Genomic DNA, 25685 nt, shown 5'->3' on the forward strand with positions numbered 1-25685 from the left:
AAAAAAATAATTAATACAATAGAAAAATATATAGAAAAGTGACATTTGTATGTATAGTTTATTATAACAGAAAATAATAAAGAAATTTTCTAAATTGAAAAACAATTTGAGGTTAGAATAACATTCCGTTTTCCATAAAAATCACTCCATGGGGAGCAAGGCTATCGAAAAATTGGATTGGAAAAAAATTCTGATTAGTTGATCACCACTCTGGTACTTTTCCGAAATTCCGACTGCCATGTGACAGCATCCTATAAGACCGGAATCCCATGGAGCGGAAATATTCAGTGGAACGGAACACGCGGAGCCAATCCGACCAATCACAGCCATTCCGTTTCTTTTCCGGCGCTTTTTCTATTTTCCTAATGTCCCATGGAGCGGAATAAGCGGAAATAAATCAGGCAGAATGATAAAGAAGATTGCTTTTTATGTTATTTTCAATATTTATAATAATTAGAATAATATTTTATACAAATAAAATAATATATGATAAAGTAATTAACAATAAAATTTGTTTTTTCTGTAAAATATTTTTAACATAAATGTAGAACTACTTTACGATTGGTTGAAATCTAATTCCGCTACCGCGTTTACCGCTTAATGGGACATTAGGAGAAATACATCAGCGCGGAAACATAACCGCATCTTTACATGCTTCTGCATGTATCTTTCGTACACAATATTAATTAATTATGAACGAAGTAAGTATATAAAATAAATAAAATGTTAATAATTTGATGTATAATAAATATTAAAATAAATATTAATGCATAAAGTATGAATATATTTGCAGAAAATAAAATGTAGTTACTGTGGCTGGATAATAAGTGGCTCATGTACCAATATTGAGCAGCATAAATGTTTTAGGAATTATAATGCTGCAAGAATTGCGGTTAGAATAAATTATCCGTTCATTCCGCAGATTTCAGCGGTAAAATTATAGCGAAATGGTTCAAAAAGAAACAGAATGGCTATGATTAATCGGGTTGGCTCCGCGCGTTCCGCTGAATATTTCCGCTCTATGGGACTCCGGCTTAACGGTGCCCTTTTTTATTAGCATAAGGTACTTCACTGACAGCATATTGCCGCACATGCGCGTAAAGGGAATCCCTAATCGGAGCACCGCCCGTTGGCAGCACTGCGCGCGCGCGGCTCCCGGCGTCAGTCGACGCCGAGCCGCCGAGCCGTGCGGATCGAAGTGTTAGTCAGGGGAGTCGCCGTTCGTCGCCGCCACTATACAGGGGGTTAGTCGCGTGCGTGCGGGTTTGTCAGCGGGGGCGTGCTCTTGACACACGGTAATCGCGACAGGAGCGACGCAGGATGAGCGGATTGCTGAAGCTGTCGGCGTCCTTGCTGCCGAGGGCTCTGCCGGGGACGTTGGTGAGAACCTCGCGTGCAACGATAGATCCGGACACCGTGGAACGTAGAGCTCAGAACCGAAGTAATCGTAGCTTCGTCTCGGGTCCCGAAAGTCCTTGTCACGCGATCCAAAGACCGCGAATCTCGCGAGCCAGAGGAAGGGAGGGTCCTGTCCTTCCTTCGCGCGACGAAACTCCACCAAGTTGGCTCGGTCACCTTGGTACACCTGGCCTAGAACTTCGCGTTGCCTTCTCCTAGCCTAGAAGCTAGAACCTTGGCGTTACCTCGCGCCATCTTAAAAAAAAATTCTCGTTTTCTATTATCACGGATCAGGCGGTTAAGTCCATCGTCGATGGGCTTGGCGAATTTTCTCGCTCGTTACATAATTTTTTATCCACCGTCCACGGTGGTGGATGCATCTCGCCGCGGATCAATTACGTAAGATGCGCGCGAATAAATACGCGCACCCGGAAATGCGCCGTCTTGCCGCGTGTTTCCCACCAAACACGCGGCATCCCTCGAGCCCTCCCTCTCTTCAAGAGAGAGAGAGAGAGAGAGAGAGAATGAGATTAACGATCCTGCGTGAATCTCCTGAAAGATAGAACAAATTTACCTATTTCCATATGCTCTGGCTTACAATATGTTACGTCAATGAGGGCTGCTCGCATCTAACGGTGCTCGTGACTCATTATAGTGTATTCGAGTCTAGGCATTCTTAGTGTTTTCGTCAACACTTTAACCTTGTACGCATCTGCTCGATAACTTGAAAGCAGTGGAGAGTGGTGAGGTTTTTCGACAAGTGATTATATGTAATTTGATGAGAAATTATTTACGTTGATATTAATTCTTTTTGTTCATTTGTAGCTCGAGAATTGTATATAATTTGGCGAGAAATTATTTACGTTGATATTAATTCTTTTTGTTCATTTATAGCTCGAGAATTATATATAATTTGGCGAGAAATTATTTACGTTGATATTTATTATTTTATATATATTATTTTTGTTCATTTATGGCTCAAGAATTATACAGGGTGGCCCCGAACGTTCCAGCAAGACTTTGAGATCTTATAGGAAATTTAATTCTGAAGAAAACATTTCCTATAAATATGGGTCGAAAAATTCTTCCTTAAGAAGTTATCGCTCAAAAACCTGATGAAGGAAGAGCAAAAGGTGAAAAGAAAATAAAATAAAATGAAAATGAAATTAAATAAATTTCTTGAAAAAACCGATAAAAATAAAAAATAAAAATCTTTTTCTTTTATGAAAATAAAATAATTTTTTTTTTAACTAACTTTTATTTTATTTTTATAAAAGAAAAAGATTTTTATTTTTTATTTGTATCGTTTTTTTTTTTTTTTTTTTTTTCAAAAATTTATTTAGTTTCATTTTCTTTTTATTTTATTTTCTTTTCACCTTTTGCTCTTCTTTCAGAGGTTTTTGAGCGATAACTTCTTAAGGAAGCATTTTTCCATGTTTATAGGAAATTTTTTGTTCAGAATTAAATTTCCTAAGATCTCAAAGTCTGGCTGGAACGTATGGAACCACCCTGTATATCTAAAATAAATATTTTTCATTACGGATTAAAGAAGATTAATTTTAATAATTAGAGATTTGGCTCAAGTAATCAAAAAATTAAAAAGGAAATGACATAAGAACCAACGCGCGGTAATTGGAGCGCAGAGAAGCAACAACATTTCTTTCTTTTTTCAATATTAGTTTATTAAAAAACTCATATTACAATAATAAAAAGCGAAAGATTAATTAAATTAAAAATAAAGATTAATGTGTGAAACTGATAATATAGATGTTCAGTGTTATACAAGTACAGAGATAAGCATTTCGCGAAATCTCGTGAGTGTCGCGCTTGAATTGATAACGGGATTCGTTTTTACGTTTCTCTCTATTGTTAAATATTTATAATTTTTTTATTTCTCTCGATGAAAAAACTTATGTATCAAAATGAGTATATAAAATTCACTGCGACATTTGTTTATCCAACAGTCTTGTGCGATTTTATCAGAATAGCCCATGTTATTTCGATATTTTTATCAAGATTGTGCTCGATAGCAGATCAGACACACAGTGTGAGAGCTTTATTAAAAAGATAAGAAAGTTTGCGTGTGCACATATTTAGAGTTACTTCTGTCTTACATTGGGACGTGCCTCCATCATATCGTAATTTTTAAAATAATTATTTACACGATAGATTACATGAATATTGAATTTTTCAATTTTCAAGCAATAAAACTCTTCTCTTTTAAATTCGCAATTGAATTAAAATTATGTTTAAATAAATTGGATGCAAGTTTTGTTTATATATGATTTTTTATATCCTCAAAATTTACCAAAACAAAATGTTTTCAATCGAGAAATTTATTTTTTATAATAAAATTAATATTTTTCTAATAAAATGTGTCGATTTGAATTACTTCTTTCCGAAAAAATATTTTGAAAAATATTGACATTGCTATTTTTAGATCGAACAGAATGTTCGTATCTTTGAATAAATATGTAATGTATATAATGTATATATAATGTAAATTGACCGATGATAAGAAAGGTGACAAGGAAATCTAATGTTCTTCCGTAAGTACGTTGCACGATCTAATGTTAATCCGCATTTCTATTCTATACGATACGGTTCAATATACTTATATTTTTTTTCTCAGTTGAATCAATTCTCAATTAGTCGGCAGACACTAATTCCATATTATTTATGAGAATAATCAATTGCTCGTTAAAGTGTTTCACAAGGATATTATTACAAAACTATATATTATAAACTTTCTGTGAAAAACTTGCATCTCAAATTTATTTTTCAACACATTATAAATTTCTAAAATTATTATTCCTTTATCTAATAAAATGTTTTGTTGTATCATGAGCTTTCTTATATCAAGACGTTTTATTTATTGCATTCCAAAAAGAGAAATTTCCAAGTTCTTGCACGGCAAGTTCTTTTTGCAATATTCTCATGGCATTTAAACGATATTTATGAAATAATGGCGCATAAAATGTTATCTGTAAATAATAGATCTCGTACTCGCGTTCAAGTCGCACAAATTGAATAGCATAACGATCAGTCATACATGTGTACACGCGATAGCAGCTGCGTGTGTTCGTGACTCATTATAAATAACTATCTTATATAATTTGTAAAGGAAACAATTAAAGCTTCTTCAGCAATGTTAAAGCAGGAAATCATAGAGAGTGTAAATTCCTGTATCATTTTTTTTTTATTCCATCAGAAATATTAAAACCCTAGATCTCTTGATTATTTCCTCTTCCTCACCGACATTTATGAATATTTTATTACGCATGTAAATGTATATCGAAGAAAAGGATTTTTATATTGTATAATTTTATAATGAATTAACCATAGATCTATAATTTAATAATAAATTAAATCACTATATAAGTTTATAACAAGTAAAATCACTATATATTTGAGTTTGACATAAAAGATAGGTGAATTAATTCATAAAAAAAATATTTTATCATTAGAATCCTAGATCTCTTGATTATTTCCTCTTCCTCGCCGACATTTATGAATATTTTATTAAGCATATAAATGTATATCGAAGAAAAGGATTTTTATATTATATTATTTCATAATGAATTATCCATCATATATCTAATTTAATAAATTAATCAATTAAATCCCTATACATATAATTTTATAACAAGTTAAATCACTATACAGTTTGATGTAAAAGATGAATTAATTCATAAAAAAAAATATTTTACCATCCTAAAAAAAATTTCACTCTTAGTCATAAAAATTTGTGTAAAAAATGATCTCTATCTCGACTTCCGGTTCGCAGAACAAGCTGGGATTGCCGCTACTCGGCAACCGGAAGCTGCATCACACACCGGACGGCCGAGCGGCCAAGATCTCCGACGCGATCTCTAAACAGTATCCGTTGGTGGATCACACGTATGATGCGGTGGTGGTAGGAGCCGGAGGTGCCGGTCTTCGGGCGGCCTACGGCCTGGTGGCCGAAGGCTTCAAAACCGCGGTGGTCACCAAACTGTTCCCGACAAGATCGCACACGGTAGCCGCCCAGGGCGGCATCAACGCCGCCCTGGGCAATATGGAAGCTGACAACTGGCAGTGGCACATGTACGACACTGTCAAGGGCTCGGACTGGCTGGGCGATCAGGACGCCATTCATTACATGACGCGTGAGGCCCCCAAAGCCGTCATCGAACTGGAGAACTGCGGCATGCCCTTCAGTCGAACTAACGATGGTAAGCGAAGGTGTGGATGATGATGTTCATGCGTATGTGTTTATACAGAGTGACCCCGAACGTTCCAGCCAGGCTTCGAGATCTTATAAGAAATTTAATTCTGAACAAAAAATTTCCTATAAACATGGGTCGAAAAATACTTCCTTAAGAAGTTATTGCTCAAAAACCTCTGATGAAGGAAGAGCAAAAGGTGAAAAAGAAAAAAAAAAATGAAACTAAATAAATTTCTTGAAAAAAAACGATAAAAATAAAAAATAAAAATCTTTTTCTTTTATGAAAATAAAATAAAAGTTAGTTAAAAAAAATTATTTTATTTTTATAAAAGAAAAAGATTTTTATTTTTTATTTTTCGTTTTTTTCAAGAAATTTATTTAATTTCATTTTCTTTTTATTTCATTTTCTTTTCAGAATTAAATTTCCTATAAGATCTCAAAGTCTGGCTGGAACGTTCGGGGCCATCTTGTATATGTGAAAAAGATGAATAATTTAAGGAAAGTTAAAAAGATTCTACGACACGTAATTGTAACAGAATTAATACAATAGCATAAAAAGGAATCAATTCAATATTAAAACTATCTTGATATGGTCTTAAACTTTATTCAAGTTTCGAATTAAGTACGATCAAATTTTAGGACACGTCAAACTAAACTGATTCGTGTACATATTTCTTGGCATTCTTGTTTTCTATCGTGATTTAATTTACATCTAAGAACTCAGATCTGAATTATCCTCGCTGGTCATAGTCGCGCCTGTTCCCGAGGTTGCAGTGTCTGATTCCGCGTCAGAATCGTATGTCTTGCTTCTGGAACGCTTCCTCTCATTTCTTTTCTGAAACGTAAATAACATCGAAATATTATAAGAATAGTCAAAATTTAATTTTGTATATCTCCCTTATGACGTATAAATATTAAATTTTTATTTTACATAATTTATATATTAATTTATTATTATATTTACTATTATATTTATTATATTTATTATTGTATTTATTATTATAAATATATATTAATTTATTGATGTTCGTTAAATATACTAATGTAATGATATAATTTTATATAAAAAAATGGTGATTTAATTAATTAAATTAATTAAATCAAATAAATTAATAAATACAATAATAAATATAATAAATATAATAATAAATATAATAAATATAATAGTAAATATAATAATAAATTAATATATAAATTATGTAAAGAGAATAAAAATTCAATATTTATACGTCATAAGGGAGATATACAAAATTAAACTTTACTTAATTATTTTAATTAATTAATTTAATTTAATTAATTTAATTTAACTTAATTAATTTAATTAATTGAAAACCTCTCGTTCTTTTTTTTTCTGCTCATTGTCCGACTTTTTGGAGACGTCACTGCCAGTGGGTTTATTGGTAGTTTGTTCACTCTTATTATTTTGCTGCGATTGTTTCTGCACCAGCTTAGCCGCCTCCATGTAAGGCATCTTCTCTGTGGATGACATTTGTCGCCACTTTTGTCCTCCGAGTCGAAAGAGATCTTTGCTTTTTATCTTATTATAATCCTGTAATTTGACGGTATAGTTCCTTATTGTATTATATAATTATATAATTATATAATTATCCTGCGTATTTTATTCTGTAATTTTTGCGATCATCGTTACCTGTCTAAAATCTTGCATAAAATTGAGAAAAGCGTTCGCGCTTCTCCTTTGCTTCTTCCGCAAAGGCTTGCTACGCGATCTCGATCGCGAGCGAGATGACTTTCTGTTATATTGTCTGGAAGTGGGATACAAATCGACATTTTCAAAAAAAAAAGCAATCGATTACCATGAAGGGAAAATAATAGTAATTATTTAATTATGTAGGAAAAAATAATATGAAAAGTTGGATTTTTTAAATTTAATAGCGTTGCATATTTTTTTAATATAATATAATAATGTAATATCTAAATGCAATTTTTCAGAACAGATTCTGGATATGTTTATCGTATACAATTTAAAATTTATTTTATATTTATTATTTATTTATTCTAATTTAATTATACAGATCATAGTTGTTTATGTAACTCACTCGTTTCGCGTGGATTTATAGTTGGGGGATTTTAATACCAGCTGATATTGATTATCAGAACCTCTTTCCTGCAGTTCTGCATTTTCGTCGTTTCCTATGTCTCCTGTTACTTCGTTATTTTCTTCTCTTCTATTGTCATTTTCCATGATTTCGAAAGGTGTACTTGCCCTATCGATATTTATTTATACAGTTATGCATTCTTACTTATTGGTAAGAATTTTAACAAGCAAGAATTTATCCCTGCCAACGAGAAAGTAAAACGCAAATTTTTCGAAACACTATGAAAATAACAAACTTCATCATTTGGTTGCCATGCAGTTGAAGGTTGCTGCTTCTCTTGATAATAAATAATTTTAAATTTGCATCGAACTTATCTCTATCAAAAAAATCATTTTTTTTTTAGTATATTCAGTATAATTCATATTTTTTTATTTCATGTTTTTTTTAATATCTAAAAAAATAAAGAGGGAATTTAAGGATGTTTTGTATGTACAATCCCAACAAAAAGTAGGTGAAAATCAATATTGACGAATATATCTACTTTTGGTGTAGAGACGTATTTTTTAATATTTATTGCGTTTTTACTAAAATATTCCGAATTTTGTTAATCGAAATGATTAACTTTTGGCAGAGAATTTCGCCTTGTGACAGATACATGCTAACTTCATTAAATTATATTTAATATCTTTTTAACAAGTTAATACTTGTATAATATTATTTGACCAAATATTTCCTCTGTATCTAAACTTTCGCAAATTTTTAACAAAATTCTGAATATTATTTCCATGTGTTTTTGTCATTTGAATCGACATGGTTATACATTTTTCATAAGAACACATGTTAATTCGGTGCAAATTAAAATCCTTATAACTTGTGAACGCTTTAGTGAATCGATTTAAAAATTATACTGAAGATCCTAAACATATGTAAGGACATTCTGTATAATTTTCATTAAATTCTCAATATTTTGAAAATAGGTACAAAATATCCTTAATAGCCTGCAATATTATTGTAATACGATAAAAAATTAATAAATGTGCAACGTACTATCATGTTGATAATATATATTGTATTATCATAAGAATCCTAATTCTTATTTAGTGTTGATTTTAAATATTTTAAAAATCAAGTTTCTCTGAATAAATATAAAATACGTTTATTTTCTTAGGGAGAATTTATGTATAATATTTCTACAATGTAAAATTGATTTCATGGCAAATATTATATCAAATTTACAAATTGCTTTTAGATACTTGGCTAATAATAATTATTGATTTCCTATTTAGTTTTGATATTTTATTTTTTTATATTTTTTAATGAAAATTATTTGTTGAGGTTTTGTTTTTTAGAAAAATGGTTTTGTGAGGGAAAATTATTGTAAATTATTTCTAAGGACATTTTTCATTAAATTCTCAATATTTTAAAAATAGGTAAAAAACATCCTTAAGAATTTTATCCATTGATATTAATAAAAAATAATTCTAATTTTGTCATTTTTTTTTTGTCAGGTAAGATCTATCAACGCGCGTTTGGCGGTCAATCGCTCAAGTTCGGCAAAGGTGGTCAAGCTCACCGATGTTGTTGTGTGGCCGACAGAACCGGTCATTCCTTGCTGCACACGCTCTACGGCCAGTCACTGAGCTACGACTGCAATTACTTCGTCGAATACTTTGCGCTTGACCTGCTGATGGAGGACGGCGAGTGTCGTGGAGTGATCGCGTTCAGTCTCGAGGACGGAACGTTGCATCGCTTCCGCGCCAAGAACACGGTGCTCGCCACCGGTGGCTACGGACGTGCTTATTTCTCCTGCACGTCTGCGCACACCTGCACCGGCGATGGCACTGCCATGGTCTCCAGGGCCAATCTACCCAATCAGGATCTTGAATTCGTACAATTTCACCCCACAGGTATATTAGTCATTGCATCAGAGGGTTGCACAAGATACCAAGATTAGTCTTGATATTGTCTTGTCTTGTCTTGAATTTCAAGACAAGATCAAGACAAGATTTTTAATTAATTATCAAGACTAAGACTGTCAAGATTATTAGTCTTGTCAAGATTATTGGTTCTCAAAAAAGCTAAAATATTTATATTTGTAAATGAAAAAAATATATCACTATATACGAATTTAAAAAAATTTTATTCAATAAAAACATTTATATTAATAAATTTAAAAACATTTAATATTAATACAATAACATTTTTATAAATTAGAAATCAAACTCGCAAATTTTAGACATTAAAGAGAATTTCTCCCAGGAATTGATGCATTAGTGCTTTTAAAGATTAATTTTGTAATCTGGTTTTCTATTTTTTGTCATAGTCAGAGTTCCTATTGAGAAAAGTCTTTCTATTGGCACGGACGAGGCAGTTGAACTTAAAATGTCTCGAGCCATTTTTGACAATGTGGGATAAATATGAACCTGATTTTTTTACCACTCCAAAATATTTATATATGCACATTTCCTTGGAGCCTATAAATAGTTATTAATTTCTGTTTTCCATGAAACAGTAAATGTTTTTTTATGTAAATAGACGGCATTTATATCGATTACATAGTATACAATAATTATACAATAATTATACAATAATTATACAATAATTATACAATAATTATACAATAATTATACAATAATTATACAATAATTATACAATAATTATACAATAATTATAATTAAAATATAATACAATAGTAATAATGATTTCAAATTATATTACAAAAATTATGTTAAATATTATTTAAATAATTTTTTAATATTAGATAAAAAATTGTTAATAAAATCGAGACAAGACAAGATGAGATTTTTGCTATCAATATTCACTCAAGACCAAGATAATATTTAAATATTTGAAAATTTTCAATACTAATACAATATTTTTACGAATATTGTCTTGTCTTGGGTCTTGTGCAACCCTAATCAGAATCATATTATGCTAACGTATTTTTTGAAATATTTTTATATAATGAGGCTTTGAGACAATTTGGCAGTCAAGAATAACAATAATAATGACAATAAAGAAAGAAAGAAAATATTGAAAATTTTAAAAAGTATATTGTTAATAATTTTTCACATTTTTTAAAGATCTTTAATATTCAGCGTTTTACGTACGATAAGATTGCGGATAAAATTAACCGTACTTCTTTCATCTTCAAATACGAATCAACAGAAATTATTTTTATCCTCAGGTATCTATGGCGCCGGATGTCTGATCACAGAAGGCAGCCGCGGCGAAGGCGGTTATCTAATAAATAGCGAAGGTGAAAGGTTCATGGAACGTTACGCGCCGGTAGCGAAAGATCTCGCATCGCGAGACGTAGTGTCTAGATCTATGACAATGGAAATCAGAGAGGGCAGGTGAGTCATCCGTGGTGAATTTCCATCGCATCTTCGGAAATATTCGTGATAAATGTAGTCCCTTTTTCTTCGCTTAGAGGCGTCGGACCGGAAAAGGATCATATTTACTTGCAGCTACATCACCTGCCGGCTGAACAGCTGGCCGCTCGGTTGCCGGGAATTTCGGAGACGGCGATGATATTCGCTGGTGTCGATGTGACTCGGGAACCCATCCCCGTTTTACCCACCGTTCATTACAATATGGGTATGTAAATTTTTTTTTTTTTTTTCCAGAATAAGTTTATTATGAAAAGCAAAGAGTAGTTTTAATAATTAGATCATTTTAATTATATTTTATTATTCTAATATTTTTAGAAAAAGAATTATCGGCATAGATTGCATAAATAAATATACAGGGTGGATCAATAACTCTGTCCACCTGGAATATCTCCGTTATTTTTAGAGATACAAAAATTTTGTACTTATAAAAGTTGTACGGTACCAAAAGGGCCGTAATATGCTACTAATAATTCTTTTGTAAGTGGAGGCGCTTCAGAGATTTCAAGGTCATCTCCATTTTTCTAAATGGAACCCACCTTTTTTTATTACCTATTCTTATAGCTTATCTCGAGAGCTTTCCAAAACACTATAATAATGTATTTCTTCATTGAGTACTTTTCGAGTTATGAGGCTTGAAATAATTTCTTAATTTTACATACACCATAAAATATCTAGTAAAATATTCATTTTTTTATTATCTTACCTTAATACTTTTATATACAAAGTAATGAGAGAAATCAATTGGTGTAAAGAAAAAATAGTTGTTTTTTAAAAAAAAATATGTAATTTGTAATCAACGATTTCATATTTTTTCTTAAAAACAACTTTACGTTTTCTTTTACACCAATTGATTCGTCTCATTATTTTGTACATAAAAGCATTAAAGTAAGATAATCGAAAAATGAATATTTTACTGGATATTTTATGGTTTATGTAAAATTAAGAAATGATTTCAAGCCTCATAACTCGAAAAGTACTCAATGAAGAAATACTTTATTAGAATGTTTTGGAAAGCTCTTGAGATAAGCTATAAGAATAGGTAATAAAAAAGGGGGGGTTCCATTTAGAAAAATGGAGATGACCTTGAAATCTCTGAATCTTGAAGCGCCTTCACCTATAAAAAAATTACTAGTAGCATATTACGGCTCTCTTGGTACCGTACCACTTTTATAAGTACAAAATTTTTGTATCTCTAAAAATAACGGAGATATTCCAGGTGGACAGAGTTATTGGTCCACCCTGTATATAAATGTTATATACAAGGTGTTTCATAAGTGATGGGCAATATTTCAGGAATGGATTCCTCATATTTAGAGAAGAAAAAAAAGTTAATCAACATAGGAAATGATTAGTTTTTGAGTTATTAAGATTTTTGTAATAAAAAATTTTGTCTCATTTCTCGTCTTAGAAGTCCTTTTACAGGCATTCAACAATGTTTTTCAATTGCTTGGCCCCACGCTCACCAGATTTAAACCCACTGGACTTCTTTCTATGGGGTTATGCAAAATCTTTAGTGTATTCATCTGCAGTGAAAAACGTAGACACTCTCCGCAACCGAATTGTGGCAGTTTTTCACGATACGCGCCCCGCCAGGAATTTGGGAGCGTGTTCGGGGCTCAATGACGAGCTGAGACTTGTATTGTGAGAGGAGGTGGACATATTGAACATTTTCTCTAATTATCCAAAATCTTAATAACTCAAAACTAATCATTTCCGGACCTATGTTGATTAACTTTTTTTTCTTCTCTAAGTATAAGGAATCTATTCCTGAAATTTTGCCCATCACTTATGAAACACCCTGCATATATCTGTGAAAATCAACGAATGACAAAAAAAGTTAATTTCTAACTGAACATAGAGCATGTATAATAAATCATAAATTTTCCTCTATGTTAATATACGATGACAATATACAATGACTCTAATGTTTGAAATTATCGAGAAATCTTAATATTATTTGCGATGACGCCAACATTGAAAATATCACAGTTGAGCTTCATCTTAGAAAGGAAATATTCTCAACTACAACTGTTAAATAAGAACATAAGAACATAAGAATGTTTTACAAGATTGATATAAATTATTTAATTATTTTACGTTATTTAGAACAACTTCCATAATCTCCTATAGAAAATATTAAGATTAATTTGTAACGTAATACTCAAAATTGCAGGAGGTGTACCGACAAACTACAAGGGTCAGGTGTTAACCAGGGAAAACAATGAGGATAAGGTAGTGCGCGGATTGTACGCATGTGGTGAGGCAGCTTGTGCATCTGTTCACGGCGCCAATCGACTAGGTGCTAATTCTCTGTTAGATTTAGTCGTATTCGGACGTGCTTGCGCTAAAACTATCGCCCAGGAAAATAAACCTGGCGAAACGATTGGATCTCTCAAACCTGTGAGTTGTATTATTATTTTGAATATTTTTGTTATAAGCGTTTTATATACGGGGTTTTCGAAAAGTCCGGAAACGGTCTAATATCTAAAAAATAAAGCATTTTAGAGAAAAATGTTTCAAATAAAAGTTGTTTGGTTTAAAAAGAGCTATAAAATGGTGGCAATGGTTTGACCATGAATAGTCGCTGGAAGGTCAACTTAAATTTTTTAAATGGAACACCCCGTATATTTTTGCACATTCTTATAACTTATCTCGAGAACTTTCCAAAACACTATAATTAAGTTAGTTTTCATTAAGTACTTTCCGAGTTATGAGACTTGAAATAATTTCTTAATTTTACATAAACCGTAAAATATCTTGTAAAATATTCATTTTTCGATTATCTTAACTTAATACTTTTATGCACAGAACAATGTGAGGAATCAATTGGTGTAAAAGAAAACATAAAGTTGTTTTTAAGAAAAAATATGAAATTGTTGATTACAAATTACATATTTTTTTTTAAAAACAACTATTTTTTCTTTACACCAATTGATTCCTCTCATTACTTTATACATAAAAGTGTTAAGGTAAGATAATCAAAAAATGAATATTTGACAAGATAATTTTATAACTCTCTTTAAACCAAACAACTTTTATTTGAAACATTTTTCTCTAAAATGCTTTATTTTTTAGATATTCGACCGTTTCCGAACTTTTCGAAAACCCTGTATAAGCTACATTCGATTTTTAATTGTAAGAATAGTGCATGACAAATTATATCTGGTTTTTAGAACGCGGGTGAAGAGACGGTAGCCAACTTAGATTGGGTCAGAAACGCCAACGGCTCTATATCTACTGCAGAATTGCGATTGACTATGCAGAAAACGATGCAGACGCACGCAGCGGTATTTAGAGAGGCCCAGACCTTGCAGGAAGGTAAAAAAAAACGATAATGTAATAGGCACTTGTGTTGCATATATAACTGCGTTTAATTTATCAACATTGCGTAACGTTGTTATGAAATTCTTTCAGGCTATCGAAAAATGATAGACCTCTATAAAAAACTCGACGAAGTGAAGGTCGCAGACAGGTCTCTAATATGGAATTCTGATCTGATAGAGACGTTAGAGTTGCAAAATCTCATGGTCAATGCTATGCAGACCATTGTAGGGGCAGAGAACAGAAAGGAGAGTCGCGGTGCGCATGCTCGCGAAGATTACAAGGATAGAATCGACGAATATGATTACAGTAAACCGCTCGAGAACCAACAACCGAGGCCGTTTGAACAGCATTGGAGGAAGCACACGTTATCGAAGATCAATCCGAAAACGGGAGAGGTATTTTTTTACATTTGTAGATTAAATACATAGCTATTGATATGTATTAGAAATTATTTTATAAATAATCAAACTTTTATTATTATTTTATATCGTGATACGTTCAGTTTTTTAACCAATGTTTGCTGTAGATAATTTCAAAATTATCTAGATAAAAATAAAGATAAAAATCCGTAAATTTATCTTAGATAAGATAAAGATGATTTTGCTTTTACTTAATCTAGATGAAAGATGAGATAATTATTGCGATAATCTAGATAATTATTTAGATATTTTTGTTTATTTTAGAAGACTATAAATATTTGTAAAAAAATATGACGCAGATTATAAATGGGATATTAAAATCATAAACACATTCTTTCTCTTTTCCTAAAGAATATTTAAATAATAGCAAAAAGGTATATAAATGATATGATAAATATTTATTTATTAATTTATATTTATAATATATTTATAATATATTAATAATATAATAATAATATATTTATAATATATTAATAATAATAATATAAAAAATATATTTTAGACATTTTAGATAGATTTTTAGAAGCTTGCTTTAGATTTCTGGAAAACTTTTTTGCATAATGAAAACGTCATCTTAGACAATTTTTAGATAAGATGACATATTTTTCATCTAAGATAAAGATAAAGATACTTTGTATTTTTCATCTAAGATAAAGATACTTTGTATTTCTTCATCTAGTTAAAGATAAAGATGATCCATTTCTTTATCTAGATGATTATCTAGATAATTTTATCTAGATACCAGCAAACACTGTTTATAACTTATTGTTTTATTTCATTCACATTTAAGGTGTCTCTGGACTACAGACCGGTAATTGACGTTACGCTCGATCAACAGGAATGTGCGACGGTTCCACCAGCGATTCGTTCCTATTAAACCAATTCTATAAATAGAATATTAAAATCCATCGCCTTAGAACTCTCATTGATCGCCATCAAATTTTGATTTGTGCACGATTCTCGTTGCTGTTTAAATAATAACATTTTAAAATCGAAGCAGTGCAACGAGAATCGTCAGGACGGTCTTTGTTCTACTACTACTGTGCGCAGCAAAGGTATTAATTTATTTCACACACATACACATATATACACATAAACTTTATAGTGCGCCAAAGTTGATTCTTGTCATCGCTTGCGCCGTGAGTCGCGAGCAGAATTAGTGGTCCTTGTAGGATACCGATATATTTTTTTCTTGTCTTGTATAAAAGAACTCGCTCGATCTCGCTCAGCGGAATCTGTAGCTTCAATTCAACATAAAATAATAATCGAAATCAGAGCAATTACGGTAATAGAAATCCGGATATACAAACATTTTGAGGAAATGCATTTTTTCCTCCTGTAATATAATACAACGTATCCGGTTACGCGATCTTTTTCTTCGCTTAAGTCACAGTACAATGTACTCTCGCGTGCAACATTAAGAAGAACTTCATACAGGTTGTCCCAAAAGTCCCGGACCGATCGAATATTTCATAAACTATGCACTTTAGAAAGAAATGTTTCAGACAAAAGTTGTATGGCTTGAAGGGGACCATCAGATAGTGGCAATGATTTGACCTTGGAGAGTCATTTGAAGATGACGTAAAGGTCACCTTCAATTTCTTAAATGGAACCCCCTATTTTTTATTACATATTCGTGTAGCTTATCTCGAGAGCTTTCATTGCTATCTGATGGCCCCCTTCAAGCCATACAACTTTTGTCTGAAACATTTCTTTCTAAAGTGCATAGTTTATCAAATATTCGACCGGTCCGGGGCTTTTGGGATACCCTGTATAATGTCGAAAAAAAAATTGGAAATGTCATTACAAATTGTTATATAATAAAACTTTTGTAAATTTTGATAAGGGCTTATTAAGAACGTTTAAACACTCTGTTGATAGGAGTTTCTTGAATTAATTATTCATCTTCTGTACAAATATTTATTATGTGATTATAATGAATTTTATTGATTTTCATTTATTAATAGAGTATTTTATAAATTATTGCACGCGATGGTATTTTATAATTATTATTATGTCATTTTCGATTTTAATTTTATGCTTATTGTAGCTATTTATACTTTTGGCATTACAGAGATATACAGAATTATTTGCAAGATTTATTTTTAAATGCTATTTTTTCGTATATGTATTTTTTTTTTTGCAAATTAGTGACAATTAATATTGTTGTCTGTTATGTTTTTCCATTTGGAAATTGTTTGAATCATTGAAACGTTTATAAAAGTTGTGTGCGAAAATGATTACGAGCACATATAATTCTTAAAATAATCATATGTTACCTTTTGTTGCGGCTGAATACTTAAATTACTTTAAGATAACGTCATAGAGAAGCAATATTAATGCTATATTTTTTTCTTTTTCCTTTTTTGAAATATCATGAAACCAAAAACTACAATATATTTTTCAATTATTATTCATATAAACTCAAATTCAATTATTATACATATATATTTTCAATTATTATCTTTTTTAGTATGATTATCTTTTTTTACAAAGAAATGTTGCATTTTTTCAAGATAATTGATATTTTTCTTGATTCAGATTAAAATTTATTATTTTGTTATATTAATTTGAGAATTAGATGAGGATAAGTGATAGGGAATAATAAATATTAAAATATATAATTGTGATATTTTAATTTTGCCGATTAAAGTTGTTTCTTCTATGTCGTTTTTTAACATTGTACTGATATTATTTCTAAAACCTGAGTTGTAATAGTTACATTACATAATATGTTAAAATATGCGGCATACAAATATATAAAATATTATAATCTGTATAATTATCTGTAAAAAGATAGTACGAGCATGCTGCTTGGTGGAAATGTACATAAATGCGAAAAATGTCAATAAACCGTTGATAGAATTTTTATTCAACGGAATTAAATAATATTCACTATGCAGTGAATTCAATATATATTATGAACGATTACAAGATAATACTGAACTGTGTAATAATCTTGAAAATTTGACATTTTAAGTAAAATTACCTTATCACGACATATATATATATATATATATATATATATATATATATATATATAACATATATAAAAAGCTATATTTATTATAAAAAATAAGAGGTAAAAAAAAAGAAGTTTGAAGACAACGAAACATCGATTCATTTTTAAATCTAGATTTATAAAAGGATAATTAGCAGTAAGACAGGTAAAGTGATAAGGTTTGCATTAACACAAGTCACAATAAATTTTTGTAAGTATTTATTAAACCCATACTTTTGCAGTATTCGTCATAAATAAGAAATTCACAGATTAAATAAAAACTACTACCGAAGACATTTTCTAAAGCATTTTTAAACTAAAGCTCGCTGCGGAGCTAATACTCTAGAAAAGTTTTACACATTACGGTTTAATTTAATAAATGAGGATGCATTTTGATGAGCATGTATTTGCACTCGCAATTTTATATAGGTAATAGTATATATACGCTGCTGAAGAAAGTCCGTAAATATCCTTTTGTTCTTAATCTCGCTAAAAAAAAGCGGGATTTTCGGCACGGAATTCTTATAAAACAATGATTAAAAATCCGAAAAAGTTATTGGCACAACGTAAATGCTTTCCAAAATGTAACTCGACACAAATAATCCTGCAAGTGTCAATAATGGCTTAATAGAGTAAGAATATTATAGTGGTAATTTGTAGATACAATTTTGCATATATAAACATTACTCATATTCAATAATCCTGTTTTCTTTTACAAAAGATATTTATATCTATATCGTGCTTTAAAGAATATCGCGATTAAAATATTATTGACGAAATTTTTTGATTTTGCTTCTTTCAAAAATTCTTGGCACTCGCAATATACTTTGTGTCTAGTCTACAATTAACACACATGTCCAAAAGACATCTTAAAAGACGACTTAAAGACGTCTTAAAGTCCTCTAGACGTTTTTAAGACATCTTTTGGCCTTTTTGTGCTGTCTTGGTTGAACTGTGTGAGACAATCATGCGCATTTGAGATTGAGCATCTCTACCAACGACTTGGCAAAGAGACTCTCGCCGGGAAAGCGGACGATTTAAAAGGCGAGCAAGACGTATCCTTGTCAAGAAAAAATGCATTATAAATACAATTAGCTCTTTTGAAACTTTCATAGACCCAAGGAGAGATTCGTGTCGTTTCCATCAGAATAGACAAATGAATAATAACCCAGACAGCACAAAAGGCCAAAAGATGTCTTAAAGATGTCTAAAGGATTTTAAAACATGTTTAAGTCGTCTTTTATATGTCTTTTGGACATGTGTGCTGTCTGGGAAGTTATTCGTGCATCTTTTCCTTTTAGCGTCATGTAACCAACATGCAAAAACGGTTCAAACGATGAATTCTCCTAATATGTGGAAATAATATTTCTCGAATTCTCGTAACACATCGATTCTGCCTATCGATCCTTAGGACTATGATGGTTAAATCGCGTTACATTTACACTACGTCCTCGCTAGAGAGACATAAAAAACTTTGACTAATTTTTATAATCGTATACATTCGCAAAGCTCGATTCGCCGATGATAATTGTGACAATTTATACAGGGTGGCCCCGAACGTTTCAGCCAGACTTTGAGATCTTATAGGAAATTTAATTCTGAATAAAAAATTTCCTATAAACATGGGTCGAAAAATGCTTCCTTAAGAAGTTATCGCTCAAAAATCTCTGATGAAGGAAGAGCAAAAGGTGAAAAGAAAATGAAATAAAAAGAAAATGAAACTAAATAAATTTCTTGAAAAACGTCTTTATTCATTTTCTACTATTACTAAAATATTAGTTAAAAAAAATTATTTTATTTTCATAAAAGAAAAAGATTTTTATTTTTTATTTTTATCGTTTTTTTCAGGAAATTTATTTAGTTTCATTTTCTTTTTATTTCATTTTCTTTTCTTCCTTTATAAGAAATTTTTTATTTAGAATTAAATTTCCTATAATTTCCTCATTTTCTTTTTATTTCATTTTCTTTTCTTTCTTTATAGGAAATTTTTTGTTTAGAATTAAATTTCCTAAGATCTCAAAGTCTGTGGCTGGAACGTTCGGGGTCACCCTGTATAAGCGAGAAATATCTAATAATTATTTACTTATAATATCGATACGTCGTGCTCTCGCACGAAAGGTTGTCAACAGAATCTTTCGTCGTCGGTTCGCTCGATCAATTAATTGTCGCCTAATAATTATCCTAGAATTCACGTAATGAAAACTCGCGCTCTTTCACGCGACTGAGAGAGGCCAAGTTGTAACTTTCGTTACATAAAAAAGTAAAGAAAAAGATCGATTCTCTAGATTGTCGCAGGAACGACCTAAGAAGATCTTCAAGCTATCATTAAAATCTCGTCATTAAAAATCGCAATTTTAGTCGATATAAAAAATTGGAAATGTACCTCTAATAATCAATTTACAGTGAGAAATTGGATTTTCTATAAGTATGTGAATCGATTGCTTTGTAAGTCCAGAAATTAGAGTTATTTCGGAAATAATAATAGCGAATAGAATGCAATCTGTAAGACAAAAATTGTCTTCAGATGATCATATTGCATAGAAGCTAAAATAGCACTATTGATTTCATATATATGTACTCGTACATAAATTTTCGTTTTCTAGCATATACATAAATTTAATTTATGAAAATTATGGACTCGTAGCTTCATTAAATTGATCGATTCACAATATGTTCTCTCGTTGATGCATGCGATATGAAAATTGAATTGAAAAATTCAATTTTAATAAGATTAATAAGAAATTCAATTATTTTCAGAAGCAATAATTAATTAATAGATTATGATGTAAAATCGATATTTCGAAACCAGAGATGGTTAAAACCAAGAAGTTCCGTTTGTGTAATGTCCATGTAAATTTAAAAGCTTACTCTCTTATTGTGAAGTTTGCATCTCGAACGTTATATACAAATCGTCAGATACATCGAGATTCACTCGAAAACGGAATTATTCGTGTTTCGCACAATTCATACTTAATCGTTCTCTGTCAATGCTACACGTCTCTATCAAACTGTCGCGATAAGATCTATAATTTGAAAGAATTCACAGGATCCGCTTCGTAGATGCGTCTTGTTTTCGAGCGAAAAAATTCAACACTTCTTCAACAAAATTGCAAATTAGCTGATCTTCAATTTTGCAAAAAAAGAATTTTTATTTAAAAAAATTAAATTAGTACACTGAGGAAAAAATTATCTTGAAATAAAAAAATTTTAGTTAATTCAAGAAAGCTATTTATTCGGTGGGTACTAATCACATATTTGCTTGTATTCAAAATGTCTGTTTGCTTAAGTATTTATTTACATGTAGTTAAAAAAATATAATTTTTAATTAAATATTTTTATATTTTAATTTTACAAAATTTTAAAATGCATTTTTTTATTCCCAAAAATTAAAAATTTTTTAATTTTAAAAAATAATATATTTAATTTAATAAATTATAGTATATATTTTACGAAAATAATATTTAAATATAAAAAATATATAAATGAAAACAATGTACTTAATATAATATGCATATTTCATTAAATGCTTTTGTTTAAATGAAATAAACAATTCCTTCCATTTAGAGCAAACATTTGCAGAAAACAAATTTATTTGATTCAAAAAAATTTTTCTCTCAGTGTATAAACGAACAGTTCTAATTTCTTGCAATATATCTTGCAAGTTATCTTCCGATACATTGTAGAAATCCCTCGTGGACGTGTAGCTTTGTACTCCCGACGATGATAATGACGACGTTGGTCCCCGATATCGAGGGGCTACCTGGATCCGACTTTGGATCTTCGGGGGAAGCTGCGAGAGTCCGAAATAGCTCTCCTCCTTTCTTTTCCCTTTGTCAGCAGCCCTCCACAGGAACATAACGCATATCATCCACATTCATACATTCTCTATTTCTCTTTCTCTTGAATCTCGCACACAATGATGATGGTAGGTGACGTTAGATGGATGGTGATGGATTAAGTCTTGTGCATGGTTGGCGGTACTCGGGCCGATACCGTTCACGAGGTGGCCCGTAGTTTCTCCAACGCGGGCACTAGCGACTCCTCCAAGGAAGGTCCGCAGCTCAATCCACATTCGCCGATCCATCTCGCCTTGCCACTCGCATGGGACTGTAAAATAGATACACATATCTTTGATGATTAATGCATATACAGGGTGTCCTAGACCACCCTTTTAAAATGAAAATAAATATAAATAATAGCTTTTCTCAAAAATCGCGAACAATTTTTAAATCGGGTATGCTCTATCAAATGGTGATATTTTCAACTTTTGATTCCGACCGGAAATACGCTATTCGGATCAAAAGTTGAATTTTTTTAAGAGAAATGATACTTTTTATTACAGATTCGAATTGTACGTGAAAAAATTAGAAACTTTTGTATCAAACGTTTTTTCTGAAAGTGCCTCTATCAATTGGCAAAAAAAATTACCACCGCGAGTAGAGGGACGCTCGTGTCGCATAACAAATATGGCTGTCGCAAAGAGCGATTTGACATTCAAGAAAACTATTTTAAAAATTGTTAAGAAAACGCAAATGTTGTCACTGCGTTTAGATACTTTGTACAGCTATACCAATGCTACACCTTCTTCAAGAAATATGATTGAAGGCCAGAATGTAATAAATTCTAGCTTAATTATCATGTGCGGTAAAAAGTCATAAAAAAATTTATTTATTTTCCTTGTGTCTTCACTTTTTGTTTATTCTAATACTTCTCAATGTATTATTCACTTTTATTTCATAGAAACCAGAGTTGGGTAATAAGTAGTTGATTAGTTAAAAGTTAAAAAAAAAAGTTAATAATGTTTAACTCAACTTAGTTATTTTAAAAAGAGTTAACTTTTAACTTTAACTAATTATTTTTAAAACATATAAACTTAAACTTATTAACTTTCCCCCCAAATTTATTTGATGATTCATATTATTATTTAGAGTAATCTAATTTTAAAATTACAATCTAATTTAATATAAAGTGAAATAATGCATTTCAAAATTTTAACTTTTATTTTAACTAACGTTAATTTAATCTTAACGTAACTTTTATTGAGTTAATTTTTTATTTGTATAACTTTTAACATAACTAAATTAATTTTTTAACTCATTAACTTTAACTTAATTTAGTTTAAAAAAAATATAAACTTATCCAACCCTGATAGAAACACACTGATTGCCGTATCTAAACAATATTAAATCGCCCTTTGCGACGGCCATATTTTTTAGTTTGCGTTTTGTCCACTAGTGTCGCATGGTAAATTTATATTCCCAATCTTAAAATTGACCTTGAAAGTAACTGTGATGAATCAAGGTCACTTACCATGGTGAGGTCGCGCTTCCACGCAGTATGACAACGTCCATCGCAGAGCGGGCATGGTCGTTGTAAAGAGTAACCACCGCACTCGCTGCAATCCAGGGAGACATGTTCCTCGCTCCACGACACTCCGCATCTGCGCAGAAAACAAGATAATCGTCGTGAATGCCTCGTCGAACTGCTAAATGCGAGACGCGAGACAAAAAACACGAGTCTTGCTCGCGCAAACTTGATGATTTGCATTGAAAAATTATGTCGTTGGAGGAAAATGTCCTACAAATTCTCAATAACGTTGAATTTTTATGAGATGAGAGATATGTAGATTAAGAATTTATCATAAAAAAGGATTTCCTAAAATCCAAGAGAGAGAAAGAGTATGAGAGAAAATTTCTGCTCTGAATAGAAATATCTTTTGGGAAATTAAATATTTTTCATTAATTGAATTTCGAATATTTCGTGAAAGTATTGCACGCCATCGTCATCTAGACTGCACATTCCGAATGCGGGGTATCGATTCACCGAATAACCATGTCAACCGTCACCAGATAAATTGGATACACCTATTAGCCTCGTTTTCGTGCATTCTAGACCGACAATCAAGTCTAGGAGAATTTAATGAAATTTTTCGTTCTCCAAATATTATCCATCTTTTAAACCAAAAGTTTAAAAAAATATTAAAGAGTATAACTAAGGTCCCACCGCTCATAATTAAATGGCTCCAGCTCCAAATGTAATGAAGTTAGGCATTTGTCAATAAAATCGAGTGAGCAAAGATTCATTTTTTGTGAAAGAGATTTTTTGAATCGATTTAAAATGAAACGTGATAAGTTGTTTTTTCAACATGTACTTCTTCACTACTTTGATTTAAATAAAACTGCAGCTGAAGCTCATCGATTGATTTCTGAAACAGTCACGGCTGACCGCTACCAACAACAATTATACCGATTGAATGATGAATTGATGCGAAAAAGCCCAGTAATCGACGTAAAGTCTTCTTTTGCATGATAACGTGCGACCTCATGTTGCAAGAATCGTAAAAGCAACACTATTGGAGCTCGAATGCGAAGTTCTTCCACATCAGCCTATTCTCCAGACTTGGCCCCATTGGATTATCATCTTTTCCGATTAAGTCCCGATCTACAATAGATAATTTAAGCCCCAAGCCTTAAGAAATTGACCAATCACAGTCGAATATTTTCTTCATACCTGACTGTGACTGATCAATTTTTTAAGGCTTAAGGCTTAAATTACCTATTGTAGACCTGGCCTAATGCAACACGTGCTCGCCGATACATACTTCTTCAATTACGAAGAAGTCCAAAAATGCATCGATCAATGGATCGCTTCAAAAAACAAATCGTTCTATCGTCGCCGAATCCGGACGGGATTCGATAGTCCCAATTGGTCAATTCAAAATAGGTCTCTCTGATTGGTTAATCGTTGCTGGTTACCCTAGGCATAGGTCGATATGATTGGCAGTGGGCAATCGGGACCCATCCGCAGAATCCAACTTTTGCAAAAAAGATGGGAAAAAGCCATAGAAAATGAATTATATCTTGATTAATATATTAATTCATTTTCTTATTGAAATAAATACATTTTTCAAGTAAAAAAACGGAGGGAACTTAATTATACACCTAATAGTAGATTTTAGCGCCTCTCCCTAATTTTTCGTGGAATCCACAAATACTAATTAAAATGTTTTTTTTATCTTGAGTCAAATAAAATCCAACAATATAATAGCGTCACTGCGACGAATTGAAATTATTGTACTCTGGATCGTACCGGATTCCATTGATTTGACAGTAACGTCACTCAATTACGTTACGTAATTCCTGATTAATTCTCCCACAGTCTATCGTAGGATTCCCTGCGGATGTAACTACGCTTGATTTATTTATCGCGAAGCGAACCAAGAGCAAAAATCAGCTGTGAGACTTACGTAAAGCAGGAGTTCAGCTGAGCGCGCAGTTCCTCGATCGTAAGGATCGTGTCCTGGTACTGGGGATGCGAACCTTGCAGACCGTCATCCACGCTGCCGCACAAGCTATGGCAGGATAACGAGATGTTGCTCCTGCAAATCGATAAGATCTACATGAGCAATATGTAATTAAAAATTCACATTTAATTCTAATTTAATCCTTCCAAAATTACAATTATAAATTTTTTTTATAATTTTTTAAGTCTCGCGGTTAAAATTATCGCATTATTAGTAAAAAAAATCAGTTTTCTCGTAAAATAAATCTTTTTCAATAGAAAATTTAATAATTTCCCCAGCAAACACCAACATTTATATAACTGTTAGTTGTAATTTCCCACTCAGAAATATAACTGTTACATGTTATGTAATAGTTATATAACTGTTATTTAATGTTTGCTGGATTATATTGTACAATAATTTTTGCGCAATTAACTATCCTTTTACTTCTATTTTTCTCAAGATTTATTTAACTCATAAACTCTATATTTCGATGGTAAAAAATTTCCGTTATAAAACATCGACAATCTTATCGAGGACTTTATATCTTTCGGGTAGACTATTATTTAAAAAAAAAAGTGACGCGGCATATGAGGAGCAAA

At 31.3% G+C, this 25685-nt stretch overlaps 3 protein-coding genes across 3 annotated transcripts in view; 1 reads left to right on the plus strand and 2 right to left on the minus strand.

The window, feature by feature from the left end:
* Nucleotides 1-1175: 1175 nt before the first annotated feature.
* On the plus strand, nt 1176-17134 carry LOC105254010 (succinate dehydrogenase [ubiquinone] flavoprotein subunit, mitochondrial). The gene is made up of 9 exons (XM_011262435.2): nt 1176-1380; nt 5186-5612; nt 9171-9569; nt 10850-11018; nt 11096-11262; nt 13231-13457; nt 14231-14375; nt 14472-14776; nt 15591-17134. The coding sequence occupies exons 1-9, from the start codon at nt 1321-1323 to the stop codon at nt 15675-15677; spliced, it is 1986 nt and encodes a 661-aa protein (XP_011260737.1). The 5' UTR covers nt 1176-1320; the 3' UTR covers nt 15678-17134.
* On the minus strand, nt 6206-7819 carry LOC112639630 (non-histone chromosomal protein 6-like). Its single transcript, XM_025414248.1, has 4 exons — nt 7663-7819; nt 7254-7368; nt 6939-7154; nt 6206-6440 (listed from the first exon to the last, which is right to left on the minus strand). Exons 1-4 carry the CDS (start codon nt 7806-7808, stop codon nt 6318-6320), a joined length of 600 nt encoding a protein of 199 aa, XP_025270033.1. The 5' UTR covers nt 7809-7819; the 3' UTR covers nt 6206-6317.
* A 4177-nt stretch (nt 17135-21311) lies between the features above and the next one.
* The window catches only part of LOC105254009 (protein pinocchio), a 57231-nt gene continuing 52857 nt past the window's right edge, over nt 21312-25685 (minus strand). The window contains exons 4-6 of the mRNA XM_011262434.3: nt 25048-25179; nt 23112-23241; nt 21312-21908 (exon numbers count right to left, since the gene is read on the minus strand). Coding sequence (XP_011260736.1) covers nt 21798-21908; nt 23112-23241; nt 25048-25179 — 373 coding nt within the window. The 3' untranslated portion in view covers nt 21312-21797. The remainder of the gene's footprint in view (nt 21909-23111; nt 23242-25047; nt 25180-25685) is intronic.

The sequence above is a fragment of the Camponotus floridanus genome, unplaced genomic scaffold (genome assembly GCF_003227725.1).
Source record: "Camponotus floridanus strain SB8 unplaced genomic scaffold, Cflo_v7.5 scaffold8, whole genome shotgun sequence".
NCBI lineage: Eukaryota > Metazoa > Arthropoda > Insecta > Hymenoptera > Formicidae > Camponotus > Camponotus floridanus.